Genomic DNA, 19844 nt, shown 5'->3' with positions numbered 1-19844 from the left:
TTGTTTTCTATTATTTGGCTTAGCTACTTACAGTTTTATACGTTTAAATCTATAATATTATAAAGAGGTAGTTTGTGAGGTTGTAGGGGGTAATCTCTGGATCTACTGAAACGATTTTGAATTTTTTTTTTTTCAATTGAAAGATTATTTATGAGTGTCATAGGCTATATATCAACAAAGTAAGTCGAAGTAAAGTAAGTCGAAGAAAAAACGGTCGAACGAAAACGTTGCTTACGAACGCTGCCTTAACGATGAGACATATATGATTGAGTTCTAGAGAAAAGTTGTAGAGCTTGATAATCTCTACAAAAAAGTTTACGATAGCAGTGTTTTATATTAAAAAATAATTTAAATCGTTAAATCATGTTCATTGGTAAACTTATCGTCTCAAGTGTTTAAAACAAAAGACTTTTCCCTTTTACTGCATATAATTTGGACAAATGGTTAAAGAGATAATACGACATAGGTATGGAACCGCCGTAACCGTAACAGCCTGTGAATGTCCCACTGCTGGGCTAAAGGCCTCCTCTCCTTTTTGAGGAGAAGGTTTGGAGCTTATTCCACCACGCTGCTCCAATGCGGGTTGGTAGAATTCACATGTGGCAGAACTTCAGTGAAATTAGACACATGCAGGTTTCCTCACGATGTTTTCCTTCACCGTAAAGCACGAGATGAATTATAATCACAAATTAAGCACATGAAAATTCAGTGGTGCTTGCCCGGGTTTGAACCCACGATCATCGGTTAAGATTCACGCGTTCTTACCACAGGGCCATCTCGGCTTCATGGAACCGCGACCGTGTCGTAATGTATTGAGTGATATTTCTATTAGACGGTTTTTTTCATATATAACACGCCAAATAAATTGCTTTATCACCAAGGAAATTTTATTTAGATAAAATTCGGTTTTATTCAGTATGTTTTTGGTTGCATAGTCTAAGAGATAATTTAAAATATCAAATATGCGAGTCAATTTTATTAATGTTCGACCAATCGATCCCAAGTAAAAATGTTTACCGTCCAACGAAGTGGGCACGGGTCAGCTACTTAAATTATTTAAAAAAAAGCTCAACATGGGGTACGCGCTCAACGTACATTAAGTGTTAAGAAGCTTTTGACGAAGTGTTTCTTTAATATAAAATGATTTAATAATTGTAGGTAGAGAATTAAGAGAGGTTTTTAAGTTTTTTCTTGGAAATGGAGGTTCCCGATTCCTATCGGCTAGCCAGTTCCACTGAGCCGGTTGTGCGAGACAGGAAATGCCTCAAAAAACGCGCTGCTGTGTATTACCAAACATATTAAGTTCTTAGTTATTTAAAATGAAATTTAGCGCAAAAGTTGACTACAAGTTGACTAAAATTTTTGTCATAAATTCATTTCTTCTTCAAAGTGACCTGTCAGGAACACCAATATTAACAATGTTGACTACAAGTTGATTATTATTTGAGATATAACTAAAATTTTTGTCGTAAATTCATTTCTTCTTCAAAGTGACCTGACAGGAACACCAATATTAACAATGTTGACTACAAGTTGATTATTATTTGAGTTATTACTAAAATTTTTGTCGTAAATTCATTTCTTCTTCAAAGTGACCTGACAGGAACACCAATATTAACAATGGGGTCAATTGTAAAATAAAACAAAATGTGATTTTTAAATACATTTCAGTAATCAAAATATAATAATAGGCTTATACGGTAATAGTTACAAATCGTATTCCATGGCGTGACCACTTCGCGAGAACAGAAAGCGAAATCGAAAACATATCAACAAATGCTTATCAGCTATACAAAATGGACTAAGCTAACAAAAGTTTGGGGCCGAAAATTATACAAATTACATCTCCCATAGATTATTACATATTTTTTTTTTAATACATAAAAACGTCAGTGCAATTATTCACAATGTGAAATATCTCTTATTTATAATATTTTTTTTTTAATAATAAATAAAAATGAAACAACATAAGCTGCCTTATTTACTAAGTTGTGAAAATTATCTTATTATACTGTGCATTCAACACTTTATTTAAAAATGGCTGTTCGAATTCCTTTACAATTCAATTATTAAACGTTATTTATTATCTTCGGTTATTTTTTTTTTTAAATTAATACTTTCGTCCTGTATTTTTTTTAAATGCGTTAAACTTATAAAATATTGGTATATAAATTATGGGCTAAATTTATTTACAATATCATTTTCGGCTAAGTTTTATATACTTTTTTTTTAGTAGGTCTGTGTAGGCAAGCATTGACATATTCAATTCTTTACTTACAAACTAACTTCGAATATTCAAAAATTATCACAAAAAAGTCGGAAAAGAAAAACTGTCAGGAACTCGAGTCTAGTAAATATTTACATATCATTATTATTATTATTTTTTTATCCTTAAGTAATTTTCATATCACAAATAAAACTTTTCACACTATTTTATGAGCAATTATATTTTAACTACTATTGGTCAGGATTTTATGTATAGCGTTCGCGTGAAGCGTCTTTTAAAAAGCTAACGAAGAACATTCGTTTTTTAATATTTCTTATATTTTGACGTCAAAATAAATCTAAGAAATAAAGTATCTAAGTATTAATTGTACTGAATTAATTACAATCACAAGGAAAACATGCCACGAAACGTGTGAACTAGAAATAGAAAATCTTTTATAGAATAAATATAATTCCATTTAGAATAATGTCACGTGATAAACTGTTTCGTTTTGTTCACACTTTACGAAGAACGTTCGCAAATGAAAATGAAAAACTGGACGTTTAAAACTTATAACGCTGAGCACAATTCGTCTACATTTTAGTCTATCTATTTAATAATTTAGACTTATTATTTAATCTGTATAGCGTAACGTACAAATGTATACTTGAAAAGCGTTTTTTTTTTTCTATCAATAATATACATTATAAATAAGTCCCAGAACGTATAAAATGGTAACAATTATCCATTATTATTATTTTTTTTTTTTTTTTTGTTTTCAGGGACACAATGCCTAAATTCAAAAAATACATACGTAACATTAAAAATGCATATTTATTTTCATTTCTTAAACCATCTTATATTTACATTACGATCACGTTGCTTCGTTTCCTTTTTAACTCTGTTCAGTTCCCGACTAACCTAAAAGTTATAGATTTACCTGAAAGGGGGTTCGCTGTTGGATGTTCGTTCGAAAATAGTCATTATTCCTTGAGTATTAAAACGTATAACTGCTTACACTGGTTTACTTGTAGAATTCGAATGACAGGAAGATTTAAGATAAGTAATCAAGTTTAACCTTTAAATCTAAATAATCATTAATAATTAATTTTGAATGTTTCATAAATAAAATATGTAATTAAGTGGAATAGTCTTGTATATAAATAAATATATATTAATCAGCATCTGTTTGTACATAGAGCAAATCTCCCTGTCATTTGAATAAAGAATACAACCCCATAGTACGATTGTAACCGTTTTCAAAGAGTAAATAACATCTAACTGTTCAGTTCACATATTAAACATAGATGGCGCTGTTTGTTTAATAATAATTATAAACAAAAAATTTTAATTAAAACTAGTTCAAACTGGGTTTTTCAAGTCTGGGTTAATTTTAATTAACAAATATAACGGATTTGTCTTAATCGATTTCATAATATGAAACTAAATTCTCACAAACCAGTTTGAACCGGTTTTTTTAAAAATTTCGAAATCGAAAACTGAATATTGCTAGATGTAAAAATACGTATTTAGAAAATAATATTCTATTTTTATTTACTCAAAAAAAAAAACGGTTACCCGATTGAATAATTAATAATAATTAATCAATAAATATTAAATATATCATACATTATCTAAGAGAAAAACACAAACTGTACTAAAAATTAAAAAAAAGTTCTAAAACCGATCTAGGTACTACATTTCACAAAATTTTTACAACTTTACTGAAACGTCAATCAAATCCAAAATTAGCATTCGCTTATCAAACCGCCTCCAAAATACTAGCAATCAATATTCCATTGATGTATTGTCGATACAAACATACAATTACATTTATTAATAAATTACTCAGTGGTAGGATTTTGTGCACCACGTCTGGGCACCACACACACATCACATCCTCTACCGCCAAACAGCAATAACTAGTATTGTTGTGTTCCGTTGTTGTATGTAACTAAAACTATATAAAATCTTATCTTAGTCAGGTGTTTTATTGTTTTTGTGTTTTTTTTTTTTTTGTATTAGTTATTTAGATTTTTGTTCATTAAATGTTTGTATGTGTGTATATGTAGTTCAAGGTGATATTTAATGTAAATATAATATGAACATAATTTGATTTTAATCGTCTATATGTTATATAGTTGGTTGACCATTACTTGGAGGCGGTTTTTCGATTTCATAAAATTGATAAAATCTTTAAACGAAATCGGTAGATTACATTATTTTCAAATCCTTTAGTTATATTATCGCAAATTATTAAATCACTATGCGATATATATGAAAAAAAATTTAAAAATATCTAAGACGATTGTCGTTTATGAATATTTCTTAAGGAAAAACGATGAAAAATATATATAATTAGTTATTTATCGATCGGTATCAATTGTAAAGCAGTCTTAATACCCCGATGAACTCCAAACAATTCAGCGAATCTAGCGGGCGGCCGTCCAGCGTTCATATCACCTGGCAGCGACGTACAGCGCCGCGAGCGCCGCGAGCCAACGGGCAGACTGTCCCGCTCGCACCCCGCCGCTATTGTATTTGCTGCTCTGCTCGCACGTGCCTGAAAAATAACAAATATAAGATTAAAGCTCACCGTCCGCCGTAAACGCTCCACTGCCGAGTCGAGGTCAAGTGCTCCCCCCTCCTCCCAACACATTGACCGCCCAGCTCATTCGCTAGAAATAGCACTCGCTAGCCGAGTCGGCCGGCAAGTGGGAGGCGCACCGTTCCCGCTGAGGTCGTACGCGTCCCGGCGGGGCGCCCCGCGCTCGCACGCGCGCCGCGCGCTCAGCCACAGCGACACCGCGCCGCCCGTCTCTGCGACACAAACGGAACTATGAGCATCCCTCTCGCGCGGGGCGGCGGCGGCGGGTGCGAGCGAGACGTACCGTTGCGCACGGTGTACACGAGGCACAGCGCGGCGGGCGGGCGCGCGCGCGGCGCCGCCACCACGAACCCGCGCGCGCCCTCGCGCCAGCTGCCGTAGCACGTGTACGCTGCAAGCGGGCACAACACTGTACACTACTGCACACACATCTGTTAGTGTCTGAGGTAGGGATACGGGGAACTATACACACAAATGTAGTGAATTGAATAATATTTTTTTCATTATTTATCTGTAGATACCGTCGACTGTGCGACATATCTTTACTACATCCCGAGTTCTAATCCCTCTATATATATACAGGCTACTCCTTCTACTTGTGTGTGGGTCGCCTCACCGGTGGAGGCGCAGGCGGAGCGCAGCTCGATGGTGTCCCGGTCGCGGCCGCAGCCCACGCGCGCGCTGTCGGGCTCCGCCCCCGCGCAGGGCGCCGCCGCCGACTGGGAATCGTCTGCGGACACCGACACGATAGTAAGCGATATTGTAAAACTATATTCGTTGTATCTATAGCAAGATGGTATACTAACAAACGGTAAATGGTCACCACTGCCACTAGACATTGTCATGGTAATATGCTACCGATTATAATATCAAAAACCTCATATGCCTGTATTTTCACTGAGAGATTTTATTTGATTTGACAAATCAAAATATATTAATGGTAAATATTAGTGGTACTTACTATCTATAACGGATGAGGTGGTGGTACCGATACTCACACAAAACCACAATTACACCAAAATCGTTGTATTTATTATTTGAATTATCAATCTAATTAATTATCACCATTTTTTTTTCATGTATAAATTTGTGGACAGAGTCAATTAAAGTTAACCGACCTCTATATCAATCGGTGGTACTATTAGCGTCGAGTTGGTGGTACCAGTAAACAGAGAGCTGTCAGCAGTGGCGGTGACGTGTACAGACTAGGTAAGTGAGTGCGACGGTACCGTCCCGGCGGCGGCGGGCCCGCGCGACGCGCACGGAGTACCGTCCGGCCAGCGGGCACGGCTGCGGCGTCAGCGACGTGGCTGGAACACGACACCGACACTTACACACGTATCGCATAATTCTCTTTGATTTCCAATTGATTACGTAACGCAAAGCAAAACGAAATTTTATCACAAATCTATAATGAACACCACAGATTATATATATCTCGACCAATGACGTCATTTCAACTCAAGGTCACAGTTGTTTGTTTATCGATACTCGTCTTCCGTCGAGTCAGTCGATATAACTCACTGATGAGCGTTACGAAGGGCGGGTTCCCGGGCTCCGAACACGCGTCCTGCGGCTGCTCCCACAGCTCGGAGCCCTGCTGCAGCTCCAGGATGTTCCCTTCGCGCCGGAAGAACTTGAGGCAGACGTGACCCGACATGCTGGAATTGAGACGTTTTTTATTGTACATTAAAAGTTTTTGATAAAAATTATGCTTTTTATATAATTATTTAAAGCCAGCTGGTATGACATCAGGCGTTTTGAATATTTAAACTTAAATTACAGGCTGTTACTGTACTGTAGTGTAGTGTTAATTATTATAAATAATTAATAGAAAAAAGGTAACAAAAGTAATTGATTTTCGCTTTAGTACGAAAATAGTTTTGTATTAAAATGTAAAATAGCGTGTGCCAAGATGGCCTAGTGGTGAGAACGCGTGAATCTTAACCGATGATCGTGGGTTCAATCCCGGGCAAGCACCACGGAATTTCCATGTGCCTAATTTGTGATAATTCATCTCGTGCTTGACGGTGAAGGAAAACATCGTGAGGAAGCCTGCATGTGTCTAATTTCATTGAAATTCTGCCACATACGTATTCAACCAACCCGCATTGGAGCAGCGTGGTGGAATAAGCTCCTAACCTTCTCCTCAAAAAGAGAGAGGAGGCCTTAGCCCAGCAGTGGGACATTCACAGGCTGTTACTAGCTATAGCGAGTGCTGTTCTATAATAATAAGATTTTCTTTAAACTCGGGCCTCGGGTTTTCCGAGGCACGGGAGTGTTAACAACACTACCAACTTCCAAACTTCAAGCTGCTACTGAGAATTTCTTGACAGAAAAAACCCAAAGATATTTTATTAGCTATACCCTGGATTTGAAGCTTAAGAATTTGGGTTCTGCGGGCCTTATAATCGATTTTTCTAGAACTAGACGACTCACCATCCCTTAGTGACGTGCGCCACCAGTTTAATGTGCTTCTTATCCTTCTGTTCCAATATAGAGTGACAGACGAGTCGCTTCTCTTCGAATGAACCATCCGTGTTCATTATCTGTGACAAAAAAAAAAAAGAAAAATAATGCTATGCTTAGTGGCAACACTCACTTGCATGGCAATACAAGATCAATCTATTCGTTGTTAACGGTGCAATTGAATGATACACGTAATTAGTTTTATGGATAATATAAATAATGGCGTCCAATACCATTTTTTCCAGTTTAAAATAAATCTCCAAAAACCTAAAACCCAAAATTTCATATTCATCCACACAACACGTATATAGATTGAAACTATGAAATACTTTTCGAGTTAAATAAGATGTTATATGCCTTGAGACATTATTTTACACTTGCTCACTCAACCACCACAATTAAACACAACACACATACGAAATATTAATAATTCAAAATCGTTGCAATGATTACATTGCAAATCATTTAAAAGATTTTTCCCTTCCAGTGGGCGAGCCAGTGAAACTACAAGCACAAGGGACATAATACTTTAGTTATCAAGGTCGGTGGTGCATTGGCGATGTACGGAATGGTGAATGTTTCTTACGACGCCAATGTCTTTGGGAGGTGGTGACCACTAGTAAAAAAATAAAATATATAAATCACAATCCAAACCTTGAGAGTAGCATTCTTGGTGGTGAAATGGTACTGGTGGGTATGGTCGAGGCTGAACCATTTATGATGATCCACGATCCAGCTCGGAAAGTGACAGCGGTTATGTTCATCGTCACCTGGAATATATAATGTTAAGCATAAGGAGCCGAGATGGCCTAGTGGTTAGAACGTGTGAATCTTAACCGATGATCATGGGTTCAAACCCGGGCAAGCACCACTGAATTTTCATGTGCTTAATTTGTGTTTATAATTCATCTCGTGCTTGACGGCGATGGAAAACATCGGGTGGAAACCTGCATGTCACTAATTTCATTGAAATTCTACCACTTGTGTACTCCACCAACCCGCATTGGAGCAGCGTGGTGGAATAAGCTGTAAACCTTCTCCTTAAAAAAGGGAGAGGAGGCCTTAGCCCAGCAGTGGGACATTAACAGGCTGTTACTGAAGCATATAACACCAAGTTTATCAATCAGCAAAGTCATCACACCTTCCTGGGTTAAAAATATATGATTATGTAATACAATAACACGGATATTTTGACATAACTAATTAATATATATATATAAAAATCACACCATTCTAGAGTAGTGAGCCGAAATAGTTCAGTGATTAAAAGACGTGAATCTTAATCGAAGATAACGGGTTCTATCTGTCACTACATAATCATCATCATGACCAAATTTTCATGAGTTCGACAATTTGTGTTAAAAATAATATTAATCTCGTGCTTGACGGCGCACCAAAACCTCGTATATAGGAATCCTGCGCGTGTTGGACGATATACGCCACATGGTAACTCGCATTGTAGTAGCGTGGTAGTTTAACCCCAAAAGGTTCTCCTCAGATGAGGCTTTAGCCCAGCGATGGGACCTTTAAAGTCCGGATAGCAAAACCACCAGCTGAAACACTCCCAAGAAGTGCTAACGTCAGATCAACAGTTGGCCGTACGTTTGCTAAATCTTTTCCAATTGTCTCCAAGTGAATATACTATGAGCCAGAAAATGGGGATAAAGAAATGTAATTCCACTTACTCGTAGTAAGTTTCATGGTCCGACTGCCGTCAGTGGGCGATGACAGGCCGTTGCAAGTCGCGTCGCCCGACTGCGCTATTATATAGGACGTGCTTTTGTCACCGTGCTGCCCCTTGTAGATGAAACATCTGGAATTTAGATGCATAATACAATACTAATATATTCGTCAAAACTCTATGAAAAACATCACGAGGTCATAATAATAAGCACTATTATAAAACAAACCAAACAAAGTGTCACCGCCGCGTCTGTCAGTCTCTCTATCTATAATAATATCCTCTAAACCGATTTCGGTCACGGCGGCCAATCTCAAGAGAAATTAGCCAACTACGCAGGAGATATTATAGTGCACAAGTGTGTGCGCAAACACAGGTGCACTCTCTCTTCCCTAACTCTCATAATCCGATCGGACGGCATTCCAACACGACCGGAAAGAGTTCAGGCGCAAGACCAACGACTTTACGTGCTTTCCGAGGCACGGGAGTGTACACACTTCCAACTTCCAGACTCCGGGCTGCTACTGAGAATTTTCTGACAGAAAAACCTAATAACTTTTTATTAGTCCTGGGAATTGAACCCAGGACCTCCGGTTCTGCGGCACATCACTTTACATCACGCCACTAGACCAACGAGGCTCTCTATCTATATAACGAATCGGTTTTTGTACGGTTTTCACCGATGGACGGAATTATTCATGAGGAAGATTTATGTGTATAATTCATTAATGTTTTACGTAAGTTGGCTGGAATATAATGATGAATATATTATTATTGAAGATGTCGGAAAAAGTCGTGCCGACTGAAAACCAAGCCTTTCCCTCTCCACAATAAAGAGTAACTTTCTTTGTTGGAAAGTTCTGGTCAGGATCTAGAGAAGTAAATCGAATGTTACCTATACGTATCTTCATCCGAGGCAATGGAATTCCTCCTTTGCACTTGCGAGATCTGACCCACGAGGTACCTCGTTGAACCTTCCTTCCAAGTAGCAAGACACACCAGCTCTTCCACTGAAAATTAAGAGAAAACAATTTATTACCTCATTTAAGACAGACTTCATCAGTAAAAACCTCTATTTTTGCACCATGATTCCGAAAAGACACTGCACTTAATTAATTAATTGCAGTGTCTTTTTGGCTAGAGCATATTAGTGCTACCAATACTCAAACGTTTTAAAATTAATACCATCAGTACTTATTGCATTGATAAAACGTATGGTGGTGATTAAAACGGATGACATCAGACAGGCGACTAGTCTTAGTCTCCTTCCATTGGTGGTACTTTCTAGTTTGAAAGGACGAGGCATTACAAGACCGGTTTCCTTGTTTTAGGCCCTCCAAACAAATGCATCAGGCCTGTGGGCGCGTTCTGTCAAAACAGACTACAACGGAATCTGCCCTAGGCTTGCAATGCAGCTCACACCCAAGGACTTAACAACTGACCCAATATGATGACGACAAGCGAAAAATGATCTGTCGTCTTTTTACCATTGCTCTCCGTGCCGGGTACATCGGGACAGGCCATGTATCTCAACAACAATCTCGAGTCGTCCGTACAGGATTCCGCACGCGACGGTGGATACGCACAATCTCCTGAACCCCTGGAATGAAAAACGGCATTCGTTTATGTACATGTAAACTAAGAGATATTTTTGGAGTTTGTTATGTTCTTAGCATTTATTAAAGGAAGATTTATATAAATAAATAAATCCTGGGACATTATTCACACACGGCCATCTGATGCCAAACTAAGCAGAGCTTGTATTATGGAAACCAGACAACTGATATACTACATATACTACTTTTCCTTTGTAAATTATATAGATAATTACACCCAGACTCAAGACAAACAGATATATTCATGCACACAAACGTCTGTCCTGGGTGGGAATCGAAACCACAACCTTCGGCGTGAAAGGCAAGTATCTACCAACCAGGCCAACTGGCCTTCCAAATTTACAGAAGTGCATATATTTAATTAACAAGCCTGTATGGGTAAATACAAAACACTCACCACATAGTATTGTTGTGTACCGATTTGAAGTGAGTGAGCGAGTGAGTCAGTGAAATATTGCGGAATATTCTCTACCTTCATAATGACTGTGATATTTTAATACCTGCCTAATGTCAATGGGGGTAATGCCATAAAATAATTAACTATATTTATTTTTTGCAATGCAATATTTATAGTCATTATAAAATGTTACTAACAACAAAATGTGTTAAAGAAAAAAAAACTAATCAATATAATATTTATATTCAAACTAAAAAAAATTATACATAAATATGATATCCATTATTATATGTTTAATCTAACATAATAAACGGTCTTACTTATTAAAGTTGTATGGCGACTGATAATAATAATTAGCTTACTATTTAACAAAACTATTTCTTTTGTTTACGATTGTAATCAGAAGTGTGTAATTATCGTTTACGTTTAATTAAGGAAACACCGCTATTTGTCACCTTCACCCTACCAACCGTTATTCGTAGGTAGGTTAAGATAACAGCCTGTGAATGTACCACTGCTCGGCTAAGGCCTCCTCTCCATTTCGAGGAGAAGGTTTGGAGCTCATTCCACCACGCTGCTCCAGTGCGGGTTGATGGAATACACATGTGGCAGAATTTCGATGAAATTCGACACATGACGGTTTCCTCACGATGTTTTCCTTCACCGTAAAGCACGGAATGAATTATAAACAGAAATTAAGCACATGAAAATTCAGAGGTGCTTGCCCGGGTTTGAACCCACGTTCATCGGTTAAGATTCACGCGTTCTTACCAATGGACCATCTCGACTTCCACTCGTAGACGATTCTAAAATACGTAAGCAGTCTAGTTTCTTGAATATAACAACGGTACATAAGTGACCACATGCTATCGACGAAGATATTAGCTAGTATTTTAAGCGATTATTATATAATCATGATTACAAACCTGCTGTAAGTGAACGTGAAGGGTGCTGGGTGGAAGGGGCACGGTTGTGGCTCAGGCCTCGGCTCCTTCCTGAACATTGAGTACAACGGCGCGTCACCGCTGATCTCGTCGCAAATCGACGACAGCGAATCCTTCTGACTGCAGTACGCTGAAAGTGTGACAAAAATAATTTTATTCATCATACATACATGCAACGTTCCAATATTACTGGTGGTACAATAATTTACTGGTGGTAGAGCTTTGTGCAAGCTCGTCTGGGTAGGTACCACCCACTCATCAGATATTCTACCGCAAAACAGCAGTACTTGTTATTGTTGTGTTCCGGTTTGAAGGATGAGTGAGCCAGTGTAATTACAGGCACAAGGGACATAAAATCTTAGTTCCCAAGGTTGGTGGCGCATGGGCTATGTAAGCGTTGGTTGACATTTCTTACAATGCCAATGTCTAAGGGCGTTTGGTGACCACTTACCATCTGGTGTCCGCCTTCCTATTCTATAAAAAAAAAAATATTTGAACGGTATATAGTTCCTGACCCCATGGGCGATTTCGTGTCACGGACTTTAAACTTAACTGACGAATAGCTTGTAAATATAAATATATTTGTAAGTAGCATCTCACCCGTCAAGAGAAAGGCAATACAATCATTTGATTTCGTATCGTTTATTTTTTATGGTATAGGTAGGCGGACGAAGCAAATGGACTACCTGATGTTAAGTGGTCACCATCGCCCATAGACGTTGGCAATGTAAGAAATATTAACCGTCCTTACATCGCCAATGCGCCACCGACCTTGGGAGCGAAGATAGATAGAGAAATAGAAGTATTTCTGTTTAGCGGTAGAATATTTGATGAATGGTTAAAACTCTTAAATATTAGCTTAACAAAAACAAACTGGAATTATTAATTATTATATTTTTATTAATTAAATTATTATTATATTAAATCGTATTATTATATGTATAGTATAATAATTTGAATTATTATATTCTACATAATTATTATCGACTTAATAATTGTACGTCACAAAGATGCTTATATAATCTTTGAGCTTTTAAGACAGTGAGAGCTTTATATTATATGTGCGTTCCATTTTGAAAGACACATGCCATCATAGTTAACGGATAACGGAGCAGAAACGGACATATTGACAAATTGTGATACATGAAAGTATATTGTATATTAAATAGATTTTTATAGCCTCCTATGCTCTATTAGCGCAAGCATCGTTGTTTTAATTAACGGCTGTATTTAAAGGACAATAATGAGTAAAATTCAATGTCTAAATTATTTTTAGTAAAAATAGTAAGACCACATACGAAGGCACGGACGCGAAAAGTGTACGGAAAATTTATTAATTAATGTGTAATTACTATTACGATTAGATTTAATACTCGTTTTGCATTTCATTTGATAAGCCATGCAGTTTTATATGAATTAATTTCAAAACTCATAAAGGGCGATTTCATACAAACAGCTTTAAATCACAAAACTATTATAATTTCGTGCTAGAAAATTAGCAGGCGGGTTTCAATTTAAATTTTATAAACTATATGTTCGCTTTAACGAAAACTCATTGACCGCTTTACGACCGAATGCAATCTACGGCGGTTAAACATATTCGAGCCGGGACAGTCGATTACGTAAACGTACGAATTATATTAGCGTCAAGAAATTAAATTTAAATGAAAATAAAATAACAACCCGTAACAGTCAAAATGTGCTGTGATCGCTCAGTGGTTAGAAAGTTAATCTGAACCGATGATTGCTGGTTCAAAATTAAGGAAATCATCGTGAGGAAACCTACATGAGCCAAATTTCACTGAAATTCTGACGTGAGTATCCACCAAAGCGCATTGGAACAGCATGGTGTATAATAAACTAGAAACCTTCTCCTTAAAGGGAGAGGAAACCTTAGCCCAGCAGTGGGACATTCACAGTCTGTTACTTTATTTAAACAATCCCACTGCCTCAAAATTCTTAGTTACAAAGGTGGGCGAATAAAACACAAGTCGAAACGAGATTCTTAGGTGAAAAGCGATTACCTCATTGGTCGAGTGACTAAATTATAAAGGGTTAAATTTAAAAAAATACCATATGTTATAATAATTACGATATCGATGACGATAACTAACAGTAACAGCCTGTTAATGTCCCACTGCTGGGCTAAGGCCTCCTCTCCATTTTGAGGAGAAGGTATGGAGCTTAATCCACCACGCTGCTCTAATGCCGGTTGATAGAATACACATGTGGCAGAATTTCATTGAAATTAGACAAATGCAGATTTCCTCACGATGTTTTCCTTCACCGTCAAGCACGAGATGAATTATAAACACAAATGAAGCACATGAATATTCAGTGGTGCTTGCCCGGGTTTGAACCCACGATCATCGGTTAATATTCAAGCGTTCTTACCACTAGGCCATCTCGGCTTGCGATAACTATGACTTTGAATATTAAAATGTCGTTGTCCATATTATATATATTATATATATATAAACATTGTAAAATGACGCTTCAAAAGTGCTTGTAAGAGCCTACTTGAACAAAGTATATATTGAATTTAACTAAAGGAATAGAGTGCTCTCATGTCCTGCGCAGTTGGCTAATCTCTCTTGAGAGTGGCCGCCGTGGCCCAAATCGGTCAGGCGGACATCATGACAATCTATACAAGAATTATGCAAATAAAAAGTCTGTAGCTACAAAGTAATGGACTCGTATAAAGGCGAATACAACATAGATATGATTAATAAGCGCGCGCGCGTGTGTGTGTGTGTTTGTCTTTTAGGTGGGAGGGGGGCGTTAGTCAAAACTAACTTACTTTCTTTATACTGCAGCACATACTTGTGCTTTTCATGTATGACCATACATCTGTAGCAGTCGAAGCTCCTGAAAATAAATACAATTTCAATTGATTACATATAATAAAAAAAAATTGCATATATATACTGAATAAATATTTTATCCTAAAAAATAACATTTTCTTATTTATTGCAGAAATGTACACCTGGAAAAAAAACTAATATTAGTAAATAAGATATATCGAAATTAGCTGCCTCTTTTTAAACGTAAAATGTCTATATATATATATATATATATATATATATATATATATATATAAAAATAATACCATATATGGCATTATTTTTTATTTTTGTCTGATCTTTTTGACTGAAGTAATCTTCAAAATTAAAAGTTAAAATTACAAATTTAAATAATAATCATTATTACATGGATTATTGGAATAGTACCGTAGAGTCCTGTTTCACTAAAATCTGCTGAGTCTCTCAAAAGTTATAACAGCTTAAAGCATATGTAGGTCATATTACTTTACAGTCAATTAAACTAGCGGGACGATTGATGAGAAAGTAATTATAATCAATACAAACAATTTTAGATACATTTCGAAATTCGCCAGGATAGAAAATAGGCGTTGTTTTGCTTCCGTTAATATTTCTAGATCTTTTATTATAACATGTGATCTTGTGAAAGTAAAAAAAAACTCTTACTGCTAGGCCAAGGTAGGAGGCGTTTCAGCCTAGCAGTGTTCTTTGAGGAAAGGGATTTGAGCCTATTCCACCACGTTACTCCGTGTGGTTTGGTGAATACACATCAGACTGTAATCCGATAAATACAAGTTTCTTTCCTTTATTTTTAAGTAGTTATTTTCAAACATTTTAAATTTAACAACGGTAACATTGCGGGAGTATTCGGGGTCTTGTGAAACCTCAATATATTGTGCCATAAAAGATTTAGTGTGTCCATAAAGTGTAGTGCTCAAACTGACGCCATTATTGCATTTTAAAATTTTATAGAAACAAAATTCGCGCTGACTTTCTTTTATAAAATAATGGTCTGACTGTGGAAACCATATATTATAATATATAATATAAAACAAGGCCTACAAGTCAAGAGAGGATTAAGGTAATGTCTGAGCGCAGAAGGTTATCATGGCTTAAAAACTATCACCAATGGTTTCCCCCTTATGATTGCCAATCTTCGTAAGAACCATTAAGTGCTTTTTTGGATTCGAAGCCGATATTGACCTTGTTATGTCTGTTTAAGATTAATATACTTTGGCGCATTTATACATATCTATATATATAGATATGTATACAAACACAGACAGCCATGATGCCGCCAGGTAGTTTTTATAGTAACATAATAGGTAAACAACTATACCTTTTAAACACTTACAAGAACTCAAACACCACTTGAAATAAAATCAATAAAAAAAATTTTAATACAGTGTTTTATTTATTATATATATATACATAACAAAACACCTTATAATTCTAATTGGGATTTTGGCCAGCGCGATTCAGAAACAATATCAATCAGATGGCAATAGTAGCACAACGTACTACTATTGCCATCTACCGACAAACATTGTAACTACGTATATTAATCGAATAATAATGTTGTATTGGACTCACCTGTCATACAATAGGAACTTGTCGTAGGATTCAGTTTCTGAACACTCCCCCTTCAACTGTATGTGCGTCGAGTTGATGGCTATTAAACCTAAGTATCCGGATTGGAACCAGCTACCCGTCCACTCGGCGGGAAACGTGCAACCTCCACCTGTAACGAGAAAAGAACATTATTGATAAATTAATAGTTAATAACACTAATGTGTAAGCCAAGATGGCCCAGTGGTAAGAACGCGTGAATCTTAACCGATGATCGTGGGTTAAAGCCCGGGAAAGTACCACTAAAATTTCATGTGCTTAATATGTAATTATAATTCATCTCGTGCTTGACGGTGAAGGGAAACATCGTAAGGAAACCTGCATGTGTCTAATTTTACTGAAATTCTGTCACATATGTATTTCTCCAATCCGCATTGGGGCAGCGTTGTGGAATACGCTCCAAACCGTCTCCTCAACAGGGAGAGTAGGCCTTAGCCCAGTAATGGGACATTATCAGGTGGTAAACATAAATTTGGTAACAACCGAAAACATCTGCTCGAAACTGGTTTAACGTTGTATTGACGTACATGATTATAATAATTTTAAAATGAAAATTGAAGTATAGTTTAATTCATAATGTTTTCAATAAAAAAAAAAAAACAATACAATAGTTTTAAGCATTATTTCAGTTAAAGAGCATTAGAAATCAAATGAGTGTCAGTAGCACGTGTGACGGCGCACGAATGGTTAAAACAACAGCTAGCTTTGTCGAGGGTTGGTTAACAATAGTTAGGTCTAATAGACCGCCTAGGTTTTAAAAGACCTTTGTTCTAATTTATTTATTTCATTCATAAAATACAAGTGCGAGGCGATGACGAATAAACTGTTTATGACAACGTCACAAGTTTAAAGAGGCAAGCGATTTTAGATTTATATATCCGTACTGAAGCAGAGTGGTGGAATAAGCTCAAAGACATGTCCTTATAAACAAGAGGAGTATTACCCCAGCAGTTAGACAATTAGTCCATTAAGGGTCCACGATAAAGTGTCGTTTGTAATTATTGATTTGATCATTAATTATTTTGATGAAAATTAAAATTAACTTTGATGGACCATATGTGATTAGTTCAACTGATTAGTTTCCTGATTGAACGCGATTGAAATCATAATTCGTTATGTAATTCAAATTCATAGATTCAAGAATTGACAATCGAACCTTCGTTTGAGACAAAACTTTACATTGACAAGATAAGAATTAAAACAACTAACACACCTTCAAGGAAGACAAGACCCAGACAAGACACAGACCAGAAAATCTTCAGCAAACAAAATGTTACAAGACGAAAGATATACAATACAAAGAAACATTAAACAGTATATATGTAATTACTGTCCAAACGTCTGAACTGCAATAAATTGCGTGACACACAATCACCCTTTTATTGACTTGCACGAACATCTTTCTAACATTCGGCGAAGCGTGTGTCGTCGTTGTCGAATGACAACGTGCAATGACAAAATGCATTCGATAACAGTCGGTAACAGTTCGATAAAAGTAATTGTATAATTGCAGTCAGTTTTGTGGACTAATGAAAAAAAAAACAATCGTAGCGATTTCGAATTTTGCTTTCGTCGAAATTATTCAATTCTACGCATCGATTGTTGATCACGTGATTAATCGAATACATAATTGCCATACATAAATAGTCTTTCTACAAACGAAAACCACTGTGTGATTTTATCTAGACCCGTAGTATTCATCACTCCACATTCATAAATGTTCAAGGCATTAGTTTATTGTTCACGTACTAATAATGTCATCCTAGCCGACTTCGACCACGAAACCCATTTCCGGGTTCTGGATTCGAGTTACGCATCGGACCAATGGCCGTTTCTCATTGCAATTTCTCGGAAAGCACGTAAAGTCGTTGTCTTACCGAATCAGCCATCTCAACGGATTGTTAGAGTGGCGCTTGTACGCTGTTGTATGTCTCGTCCAGTTAGTTAGTCTCCCTTGAAAAGTGCAGCCATGGACGAAATCCTCGTGGAGGACACCATCAATGATGTATTAAAAAAAGACATTTACATTTTTGTACCATACCGTAACAGCCTGTGTATGTCCCACTGCTGGGCTAAAAGTCTCCTCTCCTCTTTTTGAGGAGAAGGTTTAGGCTTATTTCACCACACTGCTCCGATGCGGGGATAACATGTGGCAGAATTTCAGTGAAATTAGACACATGCAGGTTTCCTCACGATGTTTTCCTTCACCGTATAGCACGAGATGAATTATAATCACAAATTAAGCACATGAAAATCTAGTGGTGCTTGCCCGGGTTTGAACCCATGATCATCAGTTAAGATTCACGCGTTCTTACCACTGGGCCATCTCGGCTTGTACCATACAACCAAACTAAACTCGCTACCGCTTCCTCCCTCACACCGCTTCCATACATTTATTAACCTCCATTGTTAAAGCTGGCTTTGTTTTAAAATCGCCAGGTGTTCATTGCGGGTTCCGTGGACTGTGTACTAATGTTTAGGGTTCCTCAAGTGGGTACTACATTTTGTATAAGGTCCCGTTTTGTATATTTTTGTATGACGTTATAATTTCTAAATGAGAGATACTATTTCAACTTTTGATGATATACTATTTTGATACGTGTATTCTTGAAATATTATAATTATTACGGTCAATATCGCATATCACTTTCTGACATTTCACGAGCGTTTTCTGCGGTGAGTTTCGAGTTTGCTCTCAATAGTCCAAGAGATTTAAAATTAATCACAATTTTATCTAAAATAATCAATTTTTGGGCGAGAATTTTCTTACAGAACTGACATTATTCTTCTTTAGTTTTCCAAAGCATTATGAGTCATCGTATTTTCTTCTTGACGGTAGTTCTCACTTTAAAATGACAGATTTAAAAAGTTACAACTCAAAAGTGTGGACAGTCAAGTTATAGTAGTTATACTTACGGGATATAGAATATTCCGCTACCTGTGGGACTAAAGTTATGCTTTAAGTTTTAACGTCCGTTGTCTGTCCATCTGTCGGTTAAAAAGAGTTACGTGAACGATATACATTCGAAACTTTATTTTCCTCTATTTTGAATAATGTTATATAAAATTCAAGCTTATATAGATACCGTGACATGAAAAAAAAGTCCTGACTAACCAGAAGATGATTGTGTGAATGATAATTATAGAAGCTCACGGTACTATGCCTTCCACATCCAGTCGAGTCCCGCTACCTTCTTCAGGTAAACCGAAACTGGTTGGAAGGTGGCCTACGCTGCGTTCGCCGTTTGGCAGTCTCCATCGTCGAAGGATCGATGATTGTTGCGGCACAACAATCATCGATCCTTCGACATACTTGACGAGTTCACTGCCACTTCCGGTTGCTAAATTTGCCAGCTACAAATAACGGTTATTATGGTTCTTTTCAGAGAAATCTTACTTTAAATTTCTCATTAGATATTTTGATATTCGGGAGTAAACTTACGGTACCATGTAATGGTCGTCATAATTAATT

The 19844-nt window shown here is 36.8% G+C and overlaps 1 protein-coding gene across 1 annotated transcript in view; it reads right to left on the bottom strand.

Moving 5' to 3' along the window:
* Nucleotides 1-1650: 1650 nt before the first annotated feature.
* LOC126778838 (uncharacterized) overlaps nt 1651-19844 on the bottom strand; it is a 227626-nt gene continuing 209432 nt past the window's right edge. Inside the window, exons 3-16 of the mRNA XM_050502538.1 lie at nt 16337-16484; nt 14722-14789; nt 11904-12051; nt 10452-10564; nt 9860-9974; nt 8969-9096; nt 7938-8053; nt 7254-7363; nt 6339-6475; nt 6044-6124; nt 5431-5544; nt 5098-5205; nt 4934-5026; nt 1651-4769 (exon numbers count right to left, since the gene is read on the bottom strand). Of these exons, the coding sequence (XP_050358495.1) occupies nt 4666-4769; nt 4934-5026; nt 5098-5205; nt 5431-5544; nt 6044-6124; nt 6339-6475; nt 7254-7363; nt 7938-8053; nt 8969-9096; nt 9860-9974; nt 10452-10564; nt 11904-12051; nt 14722-14789; nt 16337-16484 (1583 nt within the window). The 3' untranslated portion in view covers nt 1651-4665. The remainder of the gene's footprint in view (nt 4770-4933; nt 5027-5097; nt 5206-5430; nt 5545-6043; nt 6125-6338; nt 6476-7253; nt 7364-7937; nt 8054-8968; nt 9097-9859; nt 9975-10451; nt 10565-11903; nt 12052-14721; nt 14790-16336; nt 16485-19844) is intronic.

This window comes from Nymphalis io, chromosome 27 (genome assembly GCF_905147045.1).
Source record: "Nymphalis io chromosome 27, ilAglIoxx1.1, whole genome shotgun sequence".
NCBI lineage: Eukaryota > Metazoa > Arthropoda > Insecta > Lepidoptera > Nymphalidae > Nymphalis > Nymphalis io.
Note: the sequence above shows the minus strand (reverse complement) of the source record. Positions and strands in the feature narration are given on the sequence as shown.